This window comes from Passer domesticus, chromosome 1 (assembly GCF_036417665.1).
Source record: "Passer domesticus isolate bPasDom1 chromosome 1, bPasDom1.hap1, whole genome shotgun sequence".
Classification (NCBI taxonomy): domain Eukaryota; kingdom Metazoa; phylum Chordata; class Aves; order Passeriformes; family Passeridae; genus Passer; species Passer domesticus.
The window spans coordinates 43,642,329-43,665,113 of record NC_087474.1 but is presented as its reverse complement, the minus strand read 5'-3'; the positions used below and the strand labels follow the sequence as shown (position 1 = coordinate 43,665,113).

The window sequence follows — 22,785 nt, the reverse complement described above, 5'->3', positions numbered from 1 at the left end:
TTTTTTTTCTAGGACTACATCCATGCTGGAGCACAGTCAGGAACACAACAAATCCATTTGACTCCGGAAACAATTCAGTCCTGTTTGTACTGCCTGGGAGCTAATAAGCCCTGCAGGGATTTATCAGGGAATATGCCCCTTTCAGCCCTGAGTTGAGCTTAGTAGGACCCAGTCTGTTGCACTGATGTCTCTTTACTACCCAAAACAAGTATTCACTCCTCCAGCAAGAGGCATGAACAAATATGCTGATGGGCTTAACAGCTACAAGGCACACCTCCCCATCAATGCAACCATCTGTAGGGGATGTAGGGAAATGCACTGATCTGTAAGGAAAAAGGAAAGTTTTAGTAGGAGAAAAGAGAATGTGGCAGTTAATGCAACACTTGCCCCTCTTATGCAAGTGTTCTCAACCTCCTACCACTAAGCAGTGACAGGTGAGAGACAAGCAGGCTCTCACATCTTTGTTATCAGGAATCATTTACCTTAATTCTCTACAATCTTCCACTCTCCTCATTTCAGAGTTAATGAAACGATACCAGACCAGCTGGAAAGAAGTACAGGAAGATGCACGTGAGTGAAAAGAGCTTTGCTTTGTCCCTGGAAGAGTGTCTTGACCCAGAAGATAAGTCCCTCTCCTCTTTCTGTCAAGATGGAAAACTGGCCTATGGCAAGGCTTCAAGGAGATTCAAGTGAATGCCCATCCCATTTCAAAGCAGTGACAGTATTTTAGCCACTATCGACTGAGTTTGGAACGATTTATTTTATATAAGCAGACAAACTTCTTCAAACAGTCATTTGCTGGTGAAAATACAGGCTTCAGCCATCTAAAATTCCCACCAGATGAGAAATAGAGTTCTTACAGTATTATCCCCTAGACAGCCAACTATTCCTATAGATACATCTAACAGGAACAGCTACACAGAATGTTGAATAACTGCCTCAGTGCCAGATATCAATATAATGCCTACACCCCACTGCTGTGTTCAGCAACTAAATAATAAACAAATCCGTAATTCATTAGCAAAAAGGTACAGTAGACTGAAGGCATGAACACTGCATTTGCCCAAAGCACGAAACAGGGGGAAATGCAGTTATATCACCTGGAAGAGTCTTACCAAATCCTTGTGATTTGATCAGAAATTTAAAAATAACAATTAATTTGAAGTATTTATAGTACACTTTGCAATAATACATGGATTTTGCTTCTTACACAAGACAAACATTAGTAGGCAAAGACCTTAAAAGCGTACTTCACTGTTAACCATTTTAACAACCAATTCACTTTTAGCTACAAAAATTAATGACAGATTATCTGCCAATGCTAGTGGGAACCAGCTGAGGCAGGATAAATATGAATATAATCCACAATATACATGTTTGCAATCAACTAAAATTGTTTTTTGTGTGACAATTTAGTTCTTTGTAATTAACATTGAAGTGACAATTGTAAACGGATAGATGAAAGACACAATCCCAGTTCTCTGGGAATTGACTATTGAAAATTTCGGTCTGTAATGAAAGTTAAAGCATTTCATATGATAGGCTCATTTTAGCTAACAGACACAGAAATGGAACTTCATTTGCATCTAACCCATGGAAACTAAAAATATTAATTAGGACAACTGCAAATAACAGGTGTTAAACAAAAGGCTCGATATGTCTGAAATTTTAACTCTTAAAGTGCTACTATCTCAGGGGTGGATTTGTGAGATGATGGTTCCAGAAATATTAACTTGAGTTGAAACACAGCTCTTCCATTTTTTTTATACTGCAGACTCTCTCCCAGTGAGTATTCATACTTGTTTGATGAAAATCAGTATATAACTTCTTATTCCTCAGAAGCCCTGAAGACATAACATTGCTAAATTGAAAACACAAATGGCTTTATTACTTCTTGTGCAATATTCTACAAAAAAATCTAATTACTCACAGTCATGCAACCCTACTTGTGATGAAAAGGCTCCACAAGCAATACTTCCATCTCACCAATGCTTCAGGGATTTTAAAAGGACAGCAATGAATCAAATTTAAAGAATTCAGATCAACTTTTGCAGCAGCTCTCAAGTTTGCAGTTTGTATCAAGGGGATAGAGAATGCATTTGATAAAAGAATATAAAGAAATAGTGAATATGGAACTTCAAGGGAGAATTTTTACATTCAAGTAGATGTACACTAAAGGGTTTCATTAAGCTGAACACGAGCACACCTTGCTGCGCCTTCCTAAATCGCAGTCAGCCAAACTCTGTGAAGCCTTCCTCCCTTCCTCAAGGAAAGACAAATTTCTGAGTCCATACTGTCATCACACAGAAGAGCTTCCAGACCACACTCCAAATCCTCCGTGTACACACACAGATGCTCACTTCAGTGAGATGAGTGCAATTTTTTTCCCCTACCACACACTTCACGAGCCCAGGACAAGGCAGGATACTAAGGATAGCATGAAAAAATCCTAGTGCCATTTGAGACTTTCCTAACCCAAGAAGAAAGTTCCTATGCCCCCAGTGCTTTAAACCAACAGCCAGGATCACCCCAATGCCAATGCCAATGGCATCTGGCTTCTGCTACACAGGAAACAGGCTCTTCTGCTTTGAATGACAGCTGCTCTTTGCACAACTTCCTTCCGTATGAGGCTCCCCTTCCAGTCAGTTTCCTGGGTAATTTCACCAGATTTCTCATAAGGTGGAGGGAAAACAGACACCCTGACAAATGATTCCTGCCAGGAAGCAACATCCACTTTTAAACAACCCATCATCAGGACTATGCACGTGCTTCATTTAAATATACTATTTTCATTGTCTTTTCTGACGTTGATAATAGAGAGAGTAATTATATAACTCAAAAGTTCTGCAATAAATACCACTGTGTGGTTTATTATCCCAGAGAAATATATTTTTTGTCACAATCTTTAAAACTATGACAATATACGCAATCTTCTCAACATTTCCTTATCTACTAAAGCAAACCTAAATGTTTCTCTAGGAAGTGCATCATGTGTGAGCAACATGAGGTAGTAAATAATAGCTCACAAGCCATGTAGGTAAAAATGAACACACAGCACAATTTAAAGCTTTGCAAAGCAGCAGAATACTTGGAAACAAATGAGTAGTTCAAACAGAGAGATGACCCATATAACATGTATCAATAGGTTTAATCAGCACTGACAGACTTTTTCTCACCACAGACATCTATGGAGAATGGGGGTTTTTTCAAGATGTGTAGCATATAAAAAGGTAGTGTTTGTTATTTCTGCCACCCAATTTCTGACTGCTTCATGAAGCCTAATATCCATTACTGTCTACATTAAACTGTTTTGGTCTCCAGTTTTGCTACATTAGGCAACTACATAATGCAGAGACTTAAATACATATGTATCTTGGAGTTGTAATGCCTCATGGTTTGGTTTTTATTATTCAGAAAGAAAAAGACTAGGTCTTGACTTTACATCCTCCATGCTAATTGCTGTTATCTAAAACTAAAGTATTTGTTTGAGTGAAGAAAGAAATCCATAGTACTGAAGAAGAGTTTTATCCATGCAAAGCCAACTGAGCTGAACTCATAAAGCCACCATAGAGACAGCCAAATCAAGAGAAAATAAGCAGAGAAAGTGAACATGAGATTTCACTAGATAACAGTGACTTCAAAGATGTTCTTTCTTCTTCTGTCTCCTTCCTAATATCTCTTGTTTTAGATAACCCAAATCACCATTACAAAGTGTAAAATGCTGAAGCAAACTAATCAAAGGAAAATGCCACCATATTAAGCAAGTTAAATGTGGAGACATCAAATGCATGACTGAAATTTCTGAGATTGCTATTCTGCAGCAAACATCAGTATTTGAAGATTTTTCCACTGAATGAAAAAACCACCACAGCAGATTTAAATTCTTACTTGTTCATACACAGTACAATTACGTACTGCTGAGTTACTCATCGCATTAATTGTAATTAATGCTAATGTCAATAACTGATGCTAAAGCAGCAATGCTGGCAATACCAAGATAACATACATATTTAAGGTCTTAATTTCTGCTCAAACTGATGATAAAAATCACCTTCTCCTCTTGCAACATTTTCCTCTGCTGTAATTCATTCAAAATAGATGTTGTATGGCCAGGACTATTTGCTTAAAAGAACATTTTAATGTAGAGTCCTCTACAGGACTTTCCTGTTGTCAGGAATTTCCTGCTCAATAGCATACAAAATCACTTAACTGCTGAATCTCAGCAGTCTCACTTGCTATTCCTAGCAGGAGTCATTACTGATATACATCTGAAACCCACCTTACTTAACTCAGCTACAGTAAACATGAGACTGGGGAAAATTTTGAAAAATATTCTGTGTTATCATAAAAAGTGCCAAAGTTATCAACTTAGCCTCAGAAATGTAGGTCAAAGCAGAGTACTCCTGAAAAGTGCACAAAGTTAATTTCTGTGACAGTGGAGTTACTGTCCTTTCTTTTATGAAACTGAGTCCTAAGTTGATTAATGGAACGCTGCATATTTTTACATTACCCGAGGGCATAAATGACTTGCATTAGAGCGTCTGGAACTGCTTCATCAATTGATTAAAGAAATTAAGTTTGAGAGAACTGTCTGAGAACTGACCAGAAAAACACTTTTTGGTGTTCACTTTTTGGTGATCACAGACTCTACTAAGGCCTAGAATAATATTTTGTTTGACTAGAAAGAAAAATTATCCTCACTTGTGTTACTAATACTTGTATTCTGTCCTCATTCTTATTCAGAATAAAAAATATAAGAATACCAGCCTGGAACTGAACTAAAATTGGCAAATGTAAAGAATTTAAAGGCTATTCCTGTGAGACCTGCTATAAAACACTGAAAACTCCTTCAAGCAGGTACGTACAGAGCTGATGTAATGTATGTCAGGAAAACCCTCGTTTACAGTTTGCTGACAGAAGTGTCATCCAAAAGACTCTGTACTTAAGACAACTGCAAACATGTGAAAGTTAATTCAATCTCTGTCCAGCCTTTCTGAAACTGGACTACTTCCTAAATTTTAATCTAGTTTTTCAAATCGCAAGTTTGCATCTCTGGAGAGGTGCAAGACCAGCCTGTGTTAACGGCAAACATGAACGTACATGTTCTACTTGTTATAAACCTCTTATTTCAGAGGCTGTCTTCCTCTGACTTCTCACCTGCTCTGGCAATCTGAAGGCACGTTTTGCTAGTGTTGTTGTACTGATTAGTATTTTATTATATACTATACTAGTAGAAAACTAGCAAATAGTCAATATTATTAGTATTTTGCAATAATATTAGAACATTAAAGCTCATGAGGGAAAAAATGAAAAGTCCGGGTGGCAGAAAAGAAAACAATGCTCAGGCTACTGTATGCTTTGCATGCTGAGACACAGAAAATTCACCAGTCCTGATATATAAACTGTTTAAGAGCTCCTTCTCGAACCTGAAGAAACCCAATTTTACCCAGATTCACCACTTACCATAGAACAAATCTGTCAGTTCACAGATCACACTAGCTAACTAGGTTTCATGTTAGCATTGAAGAATTGTTCTCAAAGACCATGGTACATAAAATATGAAAGCAAAATAAATACAAATTCACAGTCATTTTAATTGATTTACAACAAAATTACTTTTTATCTAGATAGCTAATTAATTACACATGAAACACAAATTCACATTCCCCTTTTATGCATTAATTTGGCTACCCATAATAATATAACAGTGAAATAAAAACAGGCAAAATCTATGAGGCATATAGAAACTCCAAACAATATTTCATGGCATGGAGCAGGTTTCTTTACTAGAGACATTATTTAGATTACAGTCCCCTATCTAACAAGAGATATTCCATACCTGCCATACAAGTATGTGACTATTTTCATAATAGTCCACAATCCAGTAAAATGAAGTTTTCAAAAGACAGTCACAGGTGACATCTTGCTATCAACTGAAGGAACATCAATTGAAAAGACAGGTTCATTCTTTTGTGAGACCAATGTAATGGAAGGATTACCACAGGATTATCTCCAGGATAACTGACAGCCTACATGCAGCTCCAAAAATCCTTTAAAATTCATCATATGTTCAACATTCTTCTGGAAGAACACAAGTTTATTTTTATTCTTAAATAGGAAAGCAAAAGAGGAAAAAACCCCACAAAATCAAAACAGAAGCAAATAACTCAACACTTCCTGCAGGTTCAAGAACGATAAAAACCACAGAACCACAGTGGAAGCACTGATGAGCTTCCCCCTTTAATGACAGATCTTCTACCAAAATACAATGGTCCCTTCCCTCCTAGTGCTATGCTGAGAAAAACCATAAAGTCCATTATGCACAGATGAAAACTGAAGAGGGACAAAGGAGAGAGATGCCACCACCACACAATCAGCCCCCCTTCACTGACAAATGCTACACAGTAGCCAAGAGAGATTAATTAAAGATTCTTTTGTTAAATCTCAGTTTTTCTTTACAACAAGAAAAAAAAACCAAAACTAAATCCCTGTCACCTCCATCAGGCATCCCTTTTAATTGCTTCCTGATTTAGACTTCTTTTGATCGAGATGCAAATACTGACTTCTGTGCTTCATTCCACTTCCAAATGTGCTTCACAAAACCAAGATAAATTTAGACTATCCTTTCACGCTGAAAGTGCTGCAGAAACATCGTACCATTTGCAGACTATATCTTCCAATATTAACTAGCCAAATTGTAACCCAAACTGTATCAAGAACCACATGTAATTTGCCATAAACCAGCATCAGGATTGCATCTTCCTAATGCAATGAAGAACAGCATTAATGAAGACTTACTATGATGCTCTAAGATACTAATTCTGTTGTAAACCAGCTTTATAGAGTTATTTATTATTTTCCTTTATGAAGTTAGGATAGCAGAATGGGTAAAATAAGTAGCACAGAGGAAAAAGCTTAAAAAAGTATGTTTGAGTTCAACTGCTTTCAAGAGAACCTTAAGTCATAACTAGAAGGAGAATCAAATTATTACATCAATGAAGGAAAAGACACATAAGCAAATATATAGAGCAGTTATAATTCATTCCAATAAAAAACAACTCTGGGGGGAAGTTCAAAGACTTGCTCTTGCCTCAGGCACAGAGCCAAATATATACCAACTGTAAATAAAGGCAACAGTACATTAACAACTTACCCCAAGTTAAATTACAGCAAAAAGTATGACTGCAGTAACTGCCCATATGTTAGTTCCTTCCCTTAGGCAAACATGAAGCTCCTTACTGTACCCCTCAAGGGTAAATTACAATTATCTTGCATTTATCACAGGGTAGGATTATATGCTTAGGCAACACCCATTGCTGCAAAACTTTGTGGTATATTAAGTTGTGTAATACCATCAGCGGAGATATATCTGACAATTTTTGTATGTCTAAAATATAAATGCAAAATTTGACTTATTAATTTCTACTACTACTACTCTTTTTTATTATTTTCACAGAAATAACAAAAGCAAATGCATTTAATGTCAAATATAAACCAACAAGTGGCAGAATGTGCCACAGTTAAAAAGTATCTCCAAAGATATTTCTGAAGCTACACTTTGGAAGTGTTGACAAAGTGTTTTGACATCTGTGGTATTCTCCCACACATGCATATTCCTCTTTCCTTTAGCTGAAAATGCTCACCAATTTCATTTATAAAACTTCATGCTGAAAATTTTGGAATTTTGGAAATGGAGATCACTGATCTCTAACACACACCTTAACTCAGTCATCTCCCTTCCTCACAGAAATTGACTGGTAGTCTTCAGAACTCACCATAAACACAGATCATTATTACAAATACTAAAAATTGAACTCCCCTTGACCAACAGATGGTGACATTTCTGGAAAGCAAACAGATTCTAGTTTGCAATAGTTCACTTTGGAATGAGGTATAACAGTGAAGAATCCGGCACAAGTGATTTATAAAGTAGCTCTCTTTCCATGGACCTCCTAAGACACAGATTCTTAGACTCTGGATGGATTTCTAAGAACCACATCTCTTTTAGCACAGCTTATTCCTCTGGCACAGCTTTGAGTAGGAAGCTGCAAAAGACAAGGGTACTAGAGTACTAAAGAACCTGTAGGATGAGGTGTTAGGCAAATACAAATGCACCAAACAATTTATTAACATTCACCTTTGCTGATTCAACAGGCTGAGGCAGATCTCATGGCACAGTCCCTTAAGCTTCAGCACAGTGAACAAAACACCCAATTTGTTCTAATACAGCAGCCTTATCTCCCCACAGTGCTCCTTCCACACCCAGAAGATTTATCTAAACCCAGAAGATTTATTTGTCACGTGGAGTCCAAAATGCTTTCGGTTCTCCATAGGCTTCAGAAAGGAAGTATTAGGAAGTATTCAAAATGCACCTTTTTATAACAGAAAGCATGGAGAGTGGGATACAGCTCCATAGTCTGTTGCTCAGCTGCAAGGGCAACTCAACTTCACAGCAGCCCTTTTTCACTCTGTCACCTTCCTGTGCTGTTTCTTACAGCAGTTCTTGGTTTTACTCCAAACTGGGGACACAGAACTGGCCAGAAAAAAAATGACCAGAGAAATTTCATTGTCTATGAAGAACACAGAGCATGGAAATGCTTGAAGTAAGCAAAGCAAATACTATCCCTTGATTCATCTACGATACTTGAAATAAAAACACCAGCAAATCTAAGTCAACATAAATAACCTTAAATGTCTTATATCTGAAATATTATAATACTTCTTATGAATGGTTACTACATTGTGGGCAGAAGCAAAAGTCTTTTCCTTTCACAGACATTAGTGTTTCTCAAAAGTATACTTTTACAATTCCGTAACGCATATTTCTAAAAAAAAAGGATTAGAAGTCAAATTTCACATCTAAATGAAAAGTCACAGCTCAGACTGATAATAAGCCAACCTCATAATGATGAGCAATATTTCTTAGTTTCTTGAGAACCAAAGGCGAGTATAACAAAGATGGGAAGGCCTGAAGCTTCAGTCAGATCTATCCAGATTAGTGCAGACAAGGGCAGGTCTATGGCATGTTGCAACAGAAACTTACAGTAAAACCTATCCCTTCTGCCATATACAAACCCTAACACCAAAACCCAATCCACATTTAAAATACAACAACTCTTCCAAAACTGTAACACTTAGCACTACTTACAAGTTACTGAACATTATACGGAAATGCACTCAGGTATCCCTGTTCTCGAAATTCTAATATGAAGAATAAATCCTGAATAAAATACATTATGCAGCCATTCTTCTCATGTTTATTTACATGTTCTGCCATAACTTAAAAGTATTACCAATTGTACTGCTATAACAACATACAAAGAGGTAAACCAACACTTTATATAGACTAAACTGCAAAGACAGGAGTTCATATGCAAGAGAACATGCCTTGCCCACACTGCAGGGCCAGTCCAGTGAAAGAAGATTACTACTACAAGTCACGTTTAACAGCTCAGACTTTTCATACACAAGACATCGGAGATTAAATATTGATTTTACATTATAGCTGTTCATTATCACTAGGAACACTCACTCCTTTTAGCTAAATTGTAGCCAATAATTTGATTAGTCATAACCCACAATGAAGACCAAATTACACAAAAAAATCCTGCAATAAGTTTTATAACATCTCTGCGACATCATGCTTCCTCCTTTACATACTTAGCCACAATTTATGCAAGCTTGGCACATTGAATGTGGGATGTACTTCAGCTACACCTCCTGTGGCCTATCCAATATTAAAAATGTGAGCTGGAGACATTTCTTTCTATACAACTTTCTCGAATATTCCCTAAAATTTGGCTTTTTTTTGCACTTTTTGATAAGCATGAAGAAACATGAGAGATGATGCTTGGTTCACCAGAATTTCCTCTCAGCTGAAACTGCATTTGTAAACACATTTTGAAAAAGCCAAAACTCACATCTGGCATTGCCTCTATTCAAACACTTGGCAGAAAAAATTTGTTGAGAAGTTCCATCTGTGCTTCTCCTATAGCATCTACATGCCATTCAGATAGCAAGAAGCTTCATGGTGGGTTCCCACGATAGTCACAAGCAAGATGCACAGATCTAGTTTTAGAGGCAACTAAGCATAAGTTGCTCTTTGGAAGTACCCTGGCATTTTTTCCTCTATTAGGCAGAAAATAAATTTGGCCCAAATAACTTGAAACAGATTCTTTGTTCAGTTCTTTGCTTCAAAGGCCAGATTCTTCCCAGTGCCCTGGTTTCTCTGTTGTAAAGCATAAACTAGATCCTACTGTCTCGTCAGCTGCAATTACTTTCTACAATTATAGGTGAGGCCAGGATCAGCATCAGAGTCAGCAGAACCTACATGCTCACCACCTTTGCACCCTGTGGTGTCAATGCAGGGAGTTCTGGGCAAACCACAGAAAGGACTCAAAATGCTGCTGCACTGCACAAGGTAAGACCTTGCATCATTGCTGAGACACCTCTTTCCTTGTCTAACCCCAAAAACAGCATTATTCCATAGCAAGCAGCACACTTGGATCAATATTTCCTGAAATTAGCAGCAACTAACAGTTTCTAAATGCATTTTAAAGTGCACCCTTACTGACTGCAGCAAAAGCAACCATTAGCTATGACTTTCATGCAGAATTCATCCAAGTAGCCAATTTTTGATAAACAACTTATCCTGACCTGAGAACACCGCTAAGGGGTAGCTGTTAAAACATTAAACACAGCTGTTGAGAGAGGGCAACACAGTAACAGTCTAAAGCATCTACTACACAGATGCAGTTACTGACAACTCTTAATCCTGACAGGCTGTGTGAGCTACAAAACAGGTTCGCATCTTGGAATATTATATAACAAAATTGGTGATAAGCTATTAAAAAAAAAGATGTCTTGCTCCTAATTTTGTTAATAAACACTTCCAGGAAAGAGCTGTAGTGCCCTACATATGTTTTAATCTTGTTTTATAAGTCAAAGCCCTAGCAAAATAATGTATTTATTCAGCAGCTATGATTCTGATGAATCATTCCTTGCACCCAAAAATAATTTTAGACACATGAGTGCTAAACTCATGACAGCTCAGCAGAACCTTGCACTGGAGAAGCGTGCAGCTGTTTTAACATGGGAATCACAAAGAGCAACTTTCTCGGAGGAGAAAACTGCTGTAAGACCTTTTATCACAGGGAGAGAACATATCTGTCAGGACAACCCAAGAAGCAGAAGAGTGACTACCTGCTCAAATAAAAAAATAAAAAAGGTCAGCATAATGGGCTTCCCCCACATTGTTCATGAGAGTGAAGGGCAGGAAGGCTGACCTTATGAAATCATTTCAAGTAATTAAAGTACTGATCAACAAGTTCATCGGCTGGAGCTCTGAAGCTTGACACAATGAGACCAATCTCCTGTTCTTTCCTCACTAGGAAAACAGCTATAAAATGGCATTGCTTGGAGGAAAGTAGAAGAGCGAAGACAGACAGGAGGGGTTTTTGCTTGGTTTTTGTTTGTTTTAAGGTATTTGGTACAAGTCTGCCACAGGAAGGAGGAACAAGGACTGATATGTAGAATCAACAGATAGCTACCCAAATGTCTGTCCTGGCATTGTGCCAGTTTGATATGACTCACACCCGCAATATTTTGATTAACAAGCTTTGGAAGGAGTTCAGTATTTTATCCACTACAAGACCCATGACACAGATTGTAAAAACACTGAAGTCTACTGTAGTTTGACAAGAAAGTGTCAAACTGGTTTCCGGGTTTTGTCAAGTATGAGAATTTGTTTCCTCAGAAACCTCTTCACAGGCCTACTCATGCTACAATAGTATTCTATTACAAAGTAATAGAATAATTAGAATAAGTAGATAGAATAGTAAATAGAATAGTAAATAAAATAAGTAATCCAAAGTATTCTATATCTGCTGCAAAAAGAACCAAAAAGAATAAAGTAGGCAAAAGCAACTTAAATCATTTCATAATACTCTACACAAGGCTCTGTCCTAAACCCTTTCTCATTCTTTGGATAAAATGGTAATTAGAAAAACCAGAGTAGAGAGGGCCCTCCTGTGAGCACAGACATCTCATTTTTTTTCTGCAAATTAAACACTTCTGGAAAATTGATCACAAATCATTTGTCTTTACTACAACTGAAAATGTGACTGTATAAATAAAGGTAGCAAAGATGATATTTAACAACCCAGCTATGAAAGACACGACATCAAGCAAGACATGGTGATGTTTCTGCCTGTGGGCAATGGTCAGTTCTCAACACTTCCCTTGTGCTATTCCAGCAAACCCCACATAAGTATATTAAGATGTTAAAGTGTTATGATCACGTAACCATGTGGCAACAGAAGGTCAGCAATTTTTCTTTGTAAATACATTTTCTCAGGTGATTAACAGCAGTGGTTCAAACAAAAGAGAATCATGCTGCCTGCAAAGAAGCATCTTTCATCCCTGCCCAGTGCAAGTTTTACCACTAAAATACCAGCATGTAAGTGGCTGATCCAGTGTTCACTATGGCGATGGAAACTCTTCTTAGCCAATGATTATAGAAAGACAGCTTAAGTCACTCCAACCATGACCTCCTAAGGTAAAGTAGCTGCTTACATGTAAAGCGCTGGCTCCATTTGCAGTCTGCTCTGTTTACAGCTGATCAGCGCTGAGCCCTTCCTATGCCTGAACCCTTCTGCCCTTCTAATTTGCCTCCACTCTGAATGTTAGAATCAGAACAGCCATTTTTTAACCTGTCCATGTGGCTAAAACATAACAGACCAGGAACATCTACCACAATAAGGTGATCCATCAATCATTTTCTGTGAAATGATAATTTCGCTTACTTAAAAGACCTTGACTTCTCAGCATTCCTGATCTAAAACAGATGGATACATGTGTTTATAAACACAGTAGGAACTGTAAAAATAAAACCAAAGGAGGACTTGATTTTTCCCACAGTGGATGAGAATTAACAGTGACATATTTAGACAGTCTTGAAAACTGAATAAGCAAGCAACAGATGAAAGACAGCAAACACTTTTACACATGTATAAAGGCCTACCTCACACACAAGCATTTGGGCTTGGAAGCTCTTATAAGCTCTCCCTGGTCATTTCTTTAAAAAAAATAAATATTAAAAAAAAGAGGACATAGTCCTTCCCAAACTTCAGATATGACAAAGATGTTATACACAGCAAAGTATTAGATGTTTAACCCTCAACACAGTACAGTCTTCTCCACTGCTGACATTCTGCAGCTGAATGCAGTCGGAAATTCAAAATTAATAGATCTGTAAATGAGGAAACAAGTCATTAGCATGTCCAGTCAACTTCCTCAAAAAGCCATCTATGGTTCTTAGTGTCCCAGGAGCCCAGAGACAGCCTTCAGTGGCAGAAGGGATGTACACAAGGTTGTCCTGAGCATACACACCAAAAAACTCAAACCAATCATCTTCCTAGTTACACCAGATCTGCCTTGTTTGTCTACTTCAACGGATTCACAGTAAATTCAGCCCATCCATTTGCAAGTCTGTGTTATAATTTTAGCCACAATGGCTCTGGGTGCCTTATTAACACTGGGGTAAATAAAAACATAACACTACTGCCAAAGACCACAACAAACACATAATCAAACCAGAAAGATAATGGGTGAACAAGTGACAAAGAACAGTAAATATTATTAATCTCGTATCAGGTTGAAAGCCATAGCAAAAAAAAAAGAAACTAAAACAATGTGAAGCAGTAAGGCACAACAAACCATCCTCTCTACTCACTAAACACGTACACATGTTTATCTTATTACCATCTTACCAGCTATAGCCAACTAATTTTTTTTTTTTTTTTTCACAAAATGTACAAGACCAAACTGTCTGATAACAGTGGGAGCTATAGTTGTGAGAAAGATTTAAATTAGAGAACCACTGCAAAAAATCCTCACTGCAGAGAAATTCAAAACAGCTTTGCAGCAGAAAATGCAGATCACCAGTATGGCTTTTCTCCATACATTATGTCATTTTGTTTACAGAATATGAAAAGAAATTAACATGTAAAACCAGCAATATTATAAAAACATTGGAATGTTAGCTCTAAAACATCTGTCATTTTACCACCTTAAAAACATTTATTAGAAGTAAAGGTAAGCTTCACTTCTTGTAGTATGCTAGTTAACTGTTCAGCTGCCATTAGAAAATCAAAACTGAAGTTATCAACTACTCACAGTTTTTTAGCTTTCAATACTCTCCTGATACACTGGAAATCTATCATATATTCCTTTAAGTAGTTCTTCATCTTTAGAAATAATTGTTACCAATGGGAATAATACAGCGAGAGATATGTGAAAGAGCTACTTAAATCTTGCTGGGGAAAAGCACCCAAAATAACACGGATATGAAGAATTATACAGAAACCCTATTTTAAGAAAGTATAACATGCAAAAGCTTCCATTTAAAGTCTAATGCTGTTACCACAAATTAATTACAGGAATAAAAAAAAGAAATTCAACACCATACCTTTAGATACAGCTTGGTTTTGAATCTGTTAAAAGAAGTCTAAAAGTCTAACATATAATATATATGTGTGTGTGTGCATATATATATATATATATGTTAGCTTTTTTATCTTAGAAAAGATTACAAAGCCTTAAAGAGTTTTACTTCTAAAGTGAAACTACATGGTAAACTTGGCCAGTTGATAACATTCCAAATACAAACACAATAGAGCCAAGAACATCAAAGGAAATCTAATCTCTTTTCTTACAGATTGAAAAATCTAAACTATAGCAAGATCATGTAATTTTCTTATATATTTTCAATCACACAGTAAGACAAAAAAATGTGCTGCAAACAAAGCAGCCAAAACCAACCAGACAAAGCAGCCAAAATCAACCAGACAAAGCAGCCAAAATCAACCAGAGTTGCCTGATCTAAAAAAAGAAAAATAAAAAAGATCATAGCTTTTGAGTCAGAAGTAAGGTTTGAACTTCACTTTCAATTTTAGTGTCATTAAAACTACTTAAATTCATATTTTAAATAACAGCTGAATTTCAGAACTTCTGCTTTGTCACTACAGCTCATAATACAGCCACACTTTAAAATATTTTAATACTTGCAAAAGCCTTAACTTTGTAAGAAGACAAAAGTCATATATACTCGAAATATACCTACCTTCCCAGTGTTTTAGCTGTCTTCTCACACCAGTTTTCTCTTTGTGAAATTAAGTGTTGTGAAAATTAGGTGTCATGAAAAACTTCAGTAGCAAAATGAAAAAACACAAACACCAGCAGAAATTTTCTCTAGGTAGGCTTTCCTGTCAATTTTCTGTGTGCATGCCTTTCATTCTTGCCCCTCCTCCCATTATAAATCTATTGTACAGAACAGGCAAGATGTCCCAGCACTTCCCAGATGTGGTATGCTTGCTCCAGTAAGATACAACCAGTCATGGTACAAAAAGCCAGAGAGAGTCACACACTCACCCTCCTTAAGCTGTTTCTAGAATCTCTTGGCTGTGTAGTGAAAAATTACCAGAGTAATCAGAACAACGTATGGTACAACAAACAGTCAAAAAAAAAAAAAAAAGTATTGTGTGCGCCATCCTCACACAGTTTTTTCTCCCTGCAGCAAGCTTGCACTACCAACCCAAGCAAGAACTTGCACACCATGCTAAAATTGAAGTAGGCCTATGCTGCAAGATACATTTCTTGCTCCTAATGTTCCAGGTGAGAGAGTTTCAATTGCACATGGTATATATGCCTGGTTTTCTGTGGACTTCAGTAATCTTCCTGCTCTGTTGACTTCAGCTTGATACTAAATTAAACAGAATATGCCTGAGATAAAAGTAGCACAGTAAGAGAATGTGCATTTGCCAACCATAGATAGAGACTTCAGAGCATTCTGGATAATAAATAATTATGTGTTCAAAGAAAGTAATAAAAAATCAGGCATAATAATTCAAGGAAATATTGTTGAAACTAGAAAGAAAAATACTGCATCTACCAATTCTGGTCTCTATCTGTAGTCTCCCTGTCACATACTGAACTTCCTCAGCTACTTTGCCAACAAGTTCCATCAGTGTTCTTCTGGATTATTTCTTGCCATCATTTTGTACATAGACTACTGAAAGCAAAGTTTAGTTATCTCAGTACAATGAAAAACACATCCTATTGACTGCTTCAGGGGAAAGAGATGGGTTGAACTTCTTCACTTTCAGATGTCTGCATGTAGATAAAGTTTCTGAATAAAAAGACAGAACTGACCACAGCTCCTACTAAGGAAAAAATTCTCTTAACGTAAACTTCTGCTTTTGCTACGTCCAACACTACTTACCCTCTAGCCAGGAGATATACACAGGTGATTTAGAGAACATTTCTGTGGTTTAATCTAGGATAGACTAAATGCAAAAATTAATTACTACTCAGTAATTGCATTCATGTGGAGAAGTTTGAATATTTTTTCCCTCTGTGACAGGAATGATTATTAATGCATAGAACACCATAAAAATGCTATGTTCTCTGGTTTCCTCCAAAGCCAGTTTGTAATAATCAAAATAGACCAATATTTTTAATCCTGTTTTAATCCTTACCTCAGCCTTTCCTCTTCTTTCTTACGAAGGCTGAAATCTCGCTGAACCACCTGCAGCACATGCTCTGCTTCTTCATCAGTCAAGCCAGAAAGATCCAGTTTTCTCCCCATTATACACTCGGTCCTGGATACAAATAACTATAAGGAATATCTGAAATCAGAAAAAATAAAACAGAAAAATAAATTGAAAGCACTCATAGTTTTCACAAGTGCGTGGAGATCACAGGCACAAAAAGAAAGCTGCTGCCATAAACATCAAAAAACATTTGAATATTTTTGTTTGGAAAATATCTTTTACACTGAGTCCAACGATTAACCTAGCACTGTCCAATCCACCATTAAACCCTGTCATTAAGTGCCACACCTGCACATCTTTTTAATACCTTCAGGAATGGCAACTCAACCACTTCCCTGGGCAACCTGTTCAAATGTTTGACAAACTTTTCAGTGATGGAATTGCTTCTAAAATCCCACCTAAATTTCCCTCATACAACTTGAAGGATTTGCTTCAGAATTATTTAGCAGGGAAAGCAATCACCCCCTCTTCAAATATAAATGAAAAAGATAAAAATGCTGAGGACAGACCACAGTATTGCTCTCAAAAAGAAACAAGTTTAACTAAGTCAGGTCAAATCAGGTTTAGACGTTTCTTAAGATTTTATAAAACTGCTTGCAGTGCAATCCCTGCCACTGTGTACGAACAGAGAACATACTCTGCTGTAACACTCAGAAATGTTTTATACTGCCAACTAAGATACCAAGAATTACTTTAAAGCACCATTTTAAAAAAGTAAGTATATAAATTTTAAATGGATTTCCCAGAGTGACTGAAAAGATTTAGATGCCACCACTATAAGGCTGGAGGAGAAAAACTAGTAGTTAATATTATGTGTGAATTGAAGATACTATAAAGTTTGAACTAGAGCTTGGTCCATTAAGTTTCACTAATTAAATTTGTTTTAATTTATTTTCTCATGACTTTTACTCATTTAATTGAATTCTCATAAAGTCAACTCTCAGTATTAACTTGTGTCATTTGATTTAAGCAATTATTTGGGCAATCATAGAGGTGTCCATCTCCACACTGTGTTACAGTTTCAGAAGCATAAGACAGTCTTTGCATCTCTGCTATGAGCCTCCAGCAAGGTGTATAATAACCATGAACACACTGAAGTTCCTACACAGTATACAAGAGGCAACTGTTACAGACTCTTCATCCATGGTGAGCGGCAAGTAGATGTGGCTATGTAAAGCATCTAAGCTGGTTCTGGCTCAAAAAAAACCTCACCTCTAAGGAAAACTGCTACAATTAAGAGTTCCAAGTAGTACTGAAAGTAGAAGCATGGGGGAAAAAATCAGCTTTATTTTCTAAACATTTCTTTTGCTACTCAGATAATTATGTACGATATGGTTGGCTGGGTTTTGTTTGTTTTTTGGGGATTTCGTTTTCCTTTGGGTTTTTTTTTGTTGGTTTGGTGGAGTTTTTTTTAGTACAATATTTACCTTCCTACAATCATCTGATTACCTTCTTCAAACAAGAAAAACACACACACACACAAGGAAGGCACTGCTTATTTTTTGGTTAGGCTGTTCATGAAGTTTAGAATAAACTCCTTGCTCAAGAAAACAACACTTCACCAAAACCAAGCAGATGATATACAAGCTTAGGTGAAATCAAGATAAGATCCCTCCAACAAGATACATGCTCACCATACAGCTGAAAAAAAGGGTCATAATGTTCTGGCTTGACTCTGACTCTACCAAGGAAGATGACAATGAGTATTTAATAAAGGCTATAAAAATTTGTTTCTAAAAAAAATTACCCTGATTTGCATAGAAGAAGAGTGGCAAAGATGCAAAGGACTGTAATCTTCATTAATCTCACTTGCAAGACCAAGAATATATGCTAAAATTAAAGATTGGCTGAAACATAGCAAGGAACAACGGACAAGATGGGTTTTTTTCAATGCCACACGTGCATAAATTGTCTCAAAATTTTCAATGGAATATTAAGATCTTCCTCTGTCCCTTTACCTACAGCTCTTACACCAAAACATCACTGAGCACTGGCAAGGAAAAGAAAATGGTTTGCTGAGGTAACACTCAAAGACAGAGCATGAAATGCCCTGGGACACATCCTTCCCTTCCAGCTTTGGGATATCTGCTCAGCTCTTCCCACACAAGCATTTGAGTGCAAAGACACCTCTGCCTTTCTAAAAGCATGGAAGGGCTTCACTACAGGAGAGCCACATCCATGGGGAAGTAAGCAGGGCTCTTCCAAGTAACTTTTTTCATGCACATACACTTAAAGGGAAAATAGAGGGTACACAGCAAAAGGAAATAAAACTTTCTTTAAGCAATTCCTGGAGCCAGTAGAGACACCTGCATGCCAGGGCTACAGTCTTCTGAGACAAAAGATGATGAAGGTAAATGGAATTTCATCTTTGATCTCCTAGTATCTTAAGCATCAAGTTAACAACCGTAATTAACATTTTCATAATAAGTTCTCCCTTCAGGTCTTCATCAAAACCCTTTTGGAAATGGTTTAAAAATCAATAATGTTTTTCTACATATGCAAACTGTTCCATCAGTAAAGAAAATTATCCCTTTGATTCAGCTGCCAGTGCTGATTGTGACCATGTATTAGAAAGTGGAAATTTACCCCTAAATTTGGGAATAAGTGGGAAGCCCCACCACCTCTGATTTTCTGGAGTTGGCAAAGACTTTATTTCAAGTATATATGCTTTAAAATGAGAAGCAACTTTAACTTTAGACTTTCATGTGGTTTTGTTCTCTATGGTATTCTCAGATTGCATTCCAATACTACATTAACCTCTAAGGAATGCTGTGTGTTTTCCTAGGAAATAATTTTTCATCACTTTACTAAATCACCTCTGATCTGGGAGTATCACAGTAGTTTATAAATATTTATGAACAATTCTCAAATGTCCTTTCTGTGGTAGATCCAGATTATGCATTTTGGAAATACACAATGGCAAGCGCTCTAAAGGGAATGTAACAAGTTACACTTAAAACTACCTTAAAACACACAAAATAACTTCTAAGCCTAAAATAACTTCTGGCCTCAATCAAAATAAATAACATGAGGCTGTTCAGATGATTGCCTTCATGAGTACTTCTTTGGTAAATCTCAAACTGAATACAAAATCTAAGATCTTACAGACTTTACAAGGAATAGCATCACTCCCTAGAAAATTTTGCTCAACAAATTAAAACCCTGTAACAGAAAAGCCTAGGCTTACAAGACACGATTGGGTACTGTTTGAGTAATACTCTAATCTTCACATTTCTTACAGTCAATTTTAAAACCTAATTAAAACTTCCACATTGAAAACATTTCTTGAGTTTAACCTTAAAAACAAAACCAAACCCCTGCAAAAAGAAAAACAAGCAAATGAAATGTTTTTCAAGAACTGCAAGCAATGCATGGTTTTAACAGAGCCAAGGGCATCAACATTGGAAACAAGAGCAAGTAATGCATTTCCTACTCACCCATATGACAGCTAAGCTGTTTGGATTTGGAGTCTCAGCAGATGATTAGCATTACTGGGAGGGTGGGGAGAAAAAAAAAGGTTTTTGGGCTAAGTGCCAACTAATATTTAAGACAGATTCTCTGCTCGACAAAGAACCACATTATAAAGTTAATCATGCAAGTGGTCACACTGAATATTGTACAACACAGAATTCTTGGTTTTATGCTGTAGCAAAGCAATCAGCACTAGTGAGGCTGCATAGAGTCCTGTGTCCAATTTGGGCTTTTCCAGGACAAGAAAGATACTTATGGCCACAATAATGGTTAAGGGACTGGAGCATCTTTCACAGGCAGTGATGCTGGGAGTATTAGGACAGCTCAGTGGAGAAGGCAAGGCTTGGGGGGTATATATAGTATCTAGAAGAGAGCTCTCCAAACAAGAATATCCTACAATTCTTTCCGTTTCTGAGCACATTTTTAATCAAGATTTCACTGTTTTCCACAACACACTATAAGTTTTGCTCTAAAATGCTGTTGATGTGCATTGATGAAATGCAATGCCTGAGGAACCAAGACCACAAACTCCTTCAACCTAGTTATTTGCAATTGAAATATTTCATATACAATACCTTTTCCCCACACAGTCTCAGCTTTAGAGTCACCAAACTCTTCATCAGAACTGTTCTACTCTGTTTTGGTACTCTACCAGTTCTATAATTTCCAGGAAAAAAAATCAAGAAGAAGAAACCTACTAGGAATTATATCTTTGCTTCTGTCACCAACAAGCTCATCTTTCCTTCCTTTAGCAGTCTGTCAGGACCCAAATAATGCTGCTCAATCCTTCTTGTAATTCTTTCCAGAATTCTTTTAGTACTATAAGAAATTCTTTGTATGAACATTTTCCCCTTTTAAATCATACAAGATAGTCATCTTTCTAAGACAGAGAGGAAGGCAAGCACTTTGTCCTCAACAGAGATCCTTCGCTACTCTTGTATTTTAAAAAGTTTTGTTTACTGAATTGTCCAAAAGAAGTTGCCACATTGCTTATGTGAGTTCATTATGATAATTTTTGAAAGCAAACATCACAATACTGTGACATAATATCATACACTTATTTGACAAATATAAGGTAATAGTACTTTGAGTTATGTCAACACACTTGAATAAAACAGAATTCACCCATAAGCCAACATTTAAAAACCATCACTGTCCAAAGTAATTTCTACTACAGCTAGCACATAATTTAGTCTGAAATAAGTGTAAAACAGCATAATTAACACTGGCCACAGATTTGTTAATCTTTTTTAAACTCCAAGAATGTCCAGAAGCTTGAGCAAAAAACACTGAGTATTCTTCTATTTACACTCAAAATGAACAAATGTCCCAAAATAAGAAAAGGGAAATTATACTCAACAGAAATAAAAGGCCACCTCTTTGACTGAAAAATTAAATACAACCCCCATGACTTCAACATGGGACTTATATCTGGTGTATCACATTTTAAATGAGACACAAGATAAAGATCTCAAAGACTATGTTATTCTTTGCACCCACACTGATTTTAGGTGACTTTCACTGCACATATTTCCTGGTCTACAACCAAAGCAAAAAACATTATCTTGCTTTCAGCCTTGGACTAATTTTAGGAGACATTTGCAAGCAGCAAAACAAACGGCTGGCAAGCTCCTGAGCAAAGTTACATTTGTTTCACTGGGGAGTGTGAGGGGTAAAGCAGCAGGTTTTAAAACATGAAGTTCATTCAGTTTCTTCAGGGAGAAACGTCCCTTATTAATGCAAGTTATTACAACAATTGTATGTACATTTATCTAAAAGATTGCTGGAACATACCATAATGGGTGAAACTGTAAACCTACAGGTCAAAGGTTAGTACTGCATGGTTTTAAATTTTAAGCTATTTAGGAAATAAACAGGAGTTTCACACTCTTCTTCTTGCTTCTATATTTTATGTTCTTTTAAGTACTGAATATGAAATAGCAGAAAGTCCTGGTGACAGCTGGGATAGAGTTTATTTTCTTCTTAGTAGCTGGTGGGGTTAAATCATGACACAGAATTAAAAATAGTGAAGTCACATTCCATTCAAGAAAGAATGGCATCTCTCACATAAGGATAGCACTCTCCTAAAGGCAGAACACAGCACATAAAAGTGTTTCTAAAATAAAGGAACTTATTTAAATAGAAAAAAAATTAGAAAATACTGAAGATTGCACTGTAGGACCTAATTTCTGTCATCTAGCTCTGATGGTTCAAAAAAAGTCATACTAAAAAGCTAATCTTATAACAACTGATGACCATTTTATACTTATATATCAGGCCTATAACTAATACACAAGTACAAATTGCATTGGGGATTCAAAATGTAATACAAAAGCTAAATTGATGGACCAGAATAATCTTCTCACTGGTAAAACTGAACTAGAGCCAAGTCTTATCAAAAGATCCCCACAGCTGCTAAAGATCATAGTTTATGTGGCATATATTCATTTCACGTATTTCATATGCAAGTGGATTTCTAGTTAGTGTATATTCTCATTTTACTTCAGTCTCCCCTTCCATTGTCTGTGCTGAATTTAGGCAAATCATGTTTTTTCTCTATTTAGTAGCAACCGTCTTATGGAAGAGTGCGTAAAGATGATGGGTCTGACAATATTCTGACTGCGTGAGACTGACTATCACTCTTTCAGAAATGAAGAAGACAGCTTGGAGAAAAAGATGAAATTGGAGCAGTAATGTGCTGACA

General features: G+C 36.6%; 1 protein-coding gene across 4 annotated transcripts in view; it reads right to left on the bottom strand.

Moving 5' to 3' along the window:
- The window catches only part of MYRIP (myosin VIIA and Rab interacting protein), a 209,077-nt gene that overhangs the window by 178,302 nt on the left and 7,990 nt on the right, over positions 1-22,785 (bottom strand). For all 4 annotated transcript variants that reach the window (XM_064416922.1, XM_064416898.1, XM_064416884.1 and 1 more), the window contains exon 2: positions 16,536-16,685. In XM_064416922.1, coding sequence (XP_064272992.1) covers positions 16,536-16,645 — 110 coding nt within the window. In that variant the 5' untranslated portion in view covers positions 16,646-16,685. The remainder of the gene's footprint in view (positions 1-16,535; positions 16,686-22,785) is intronic.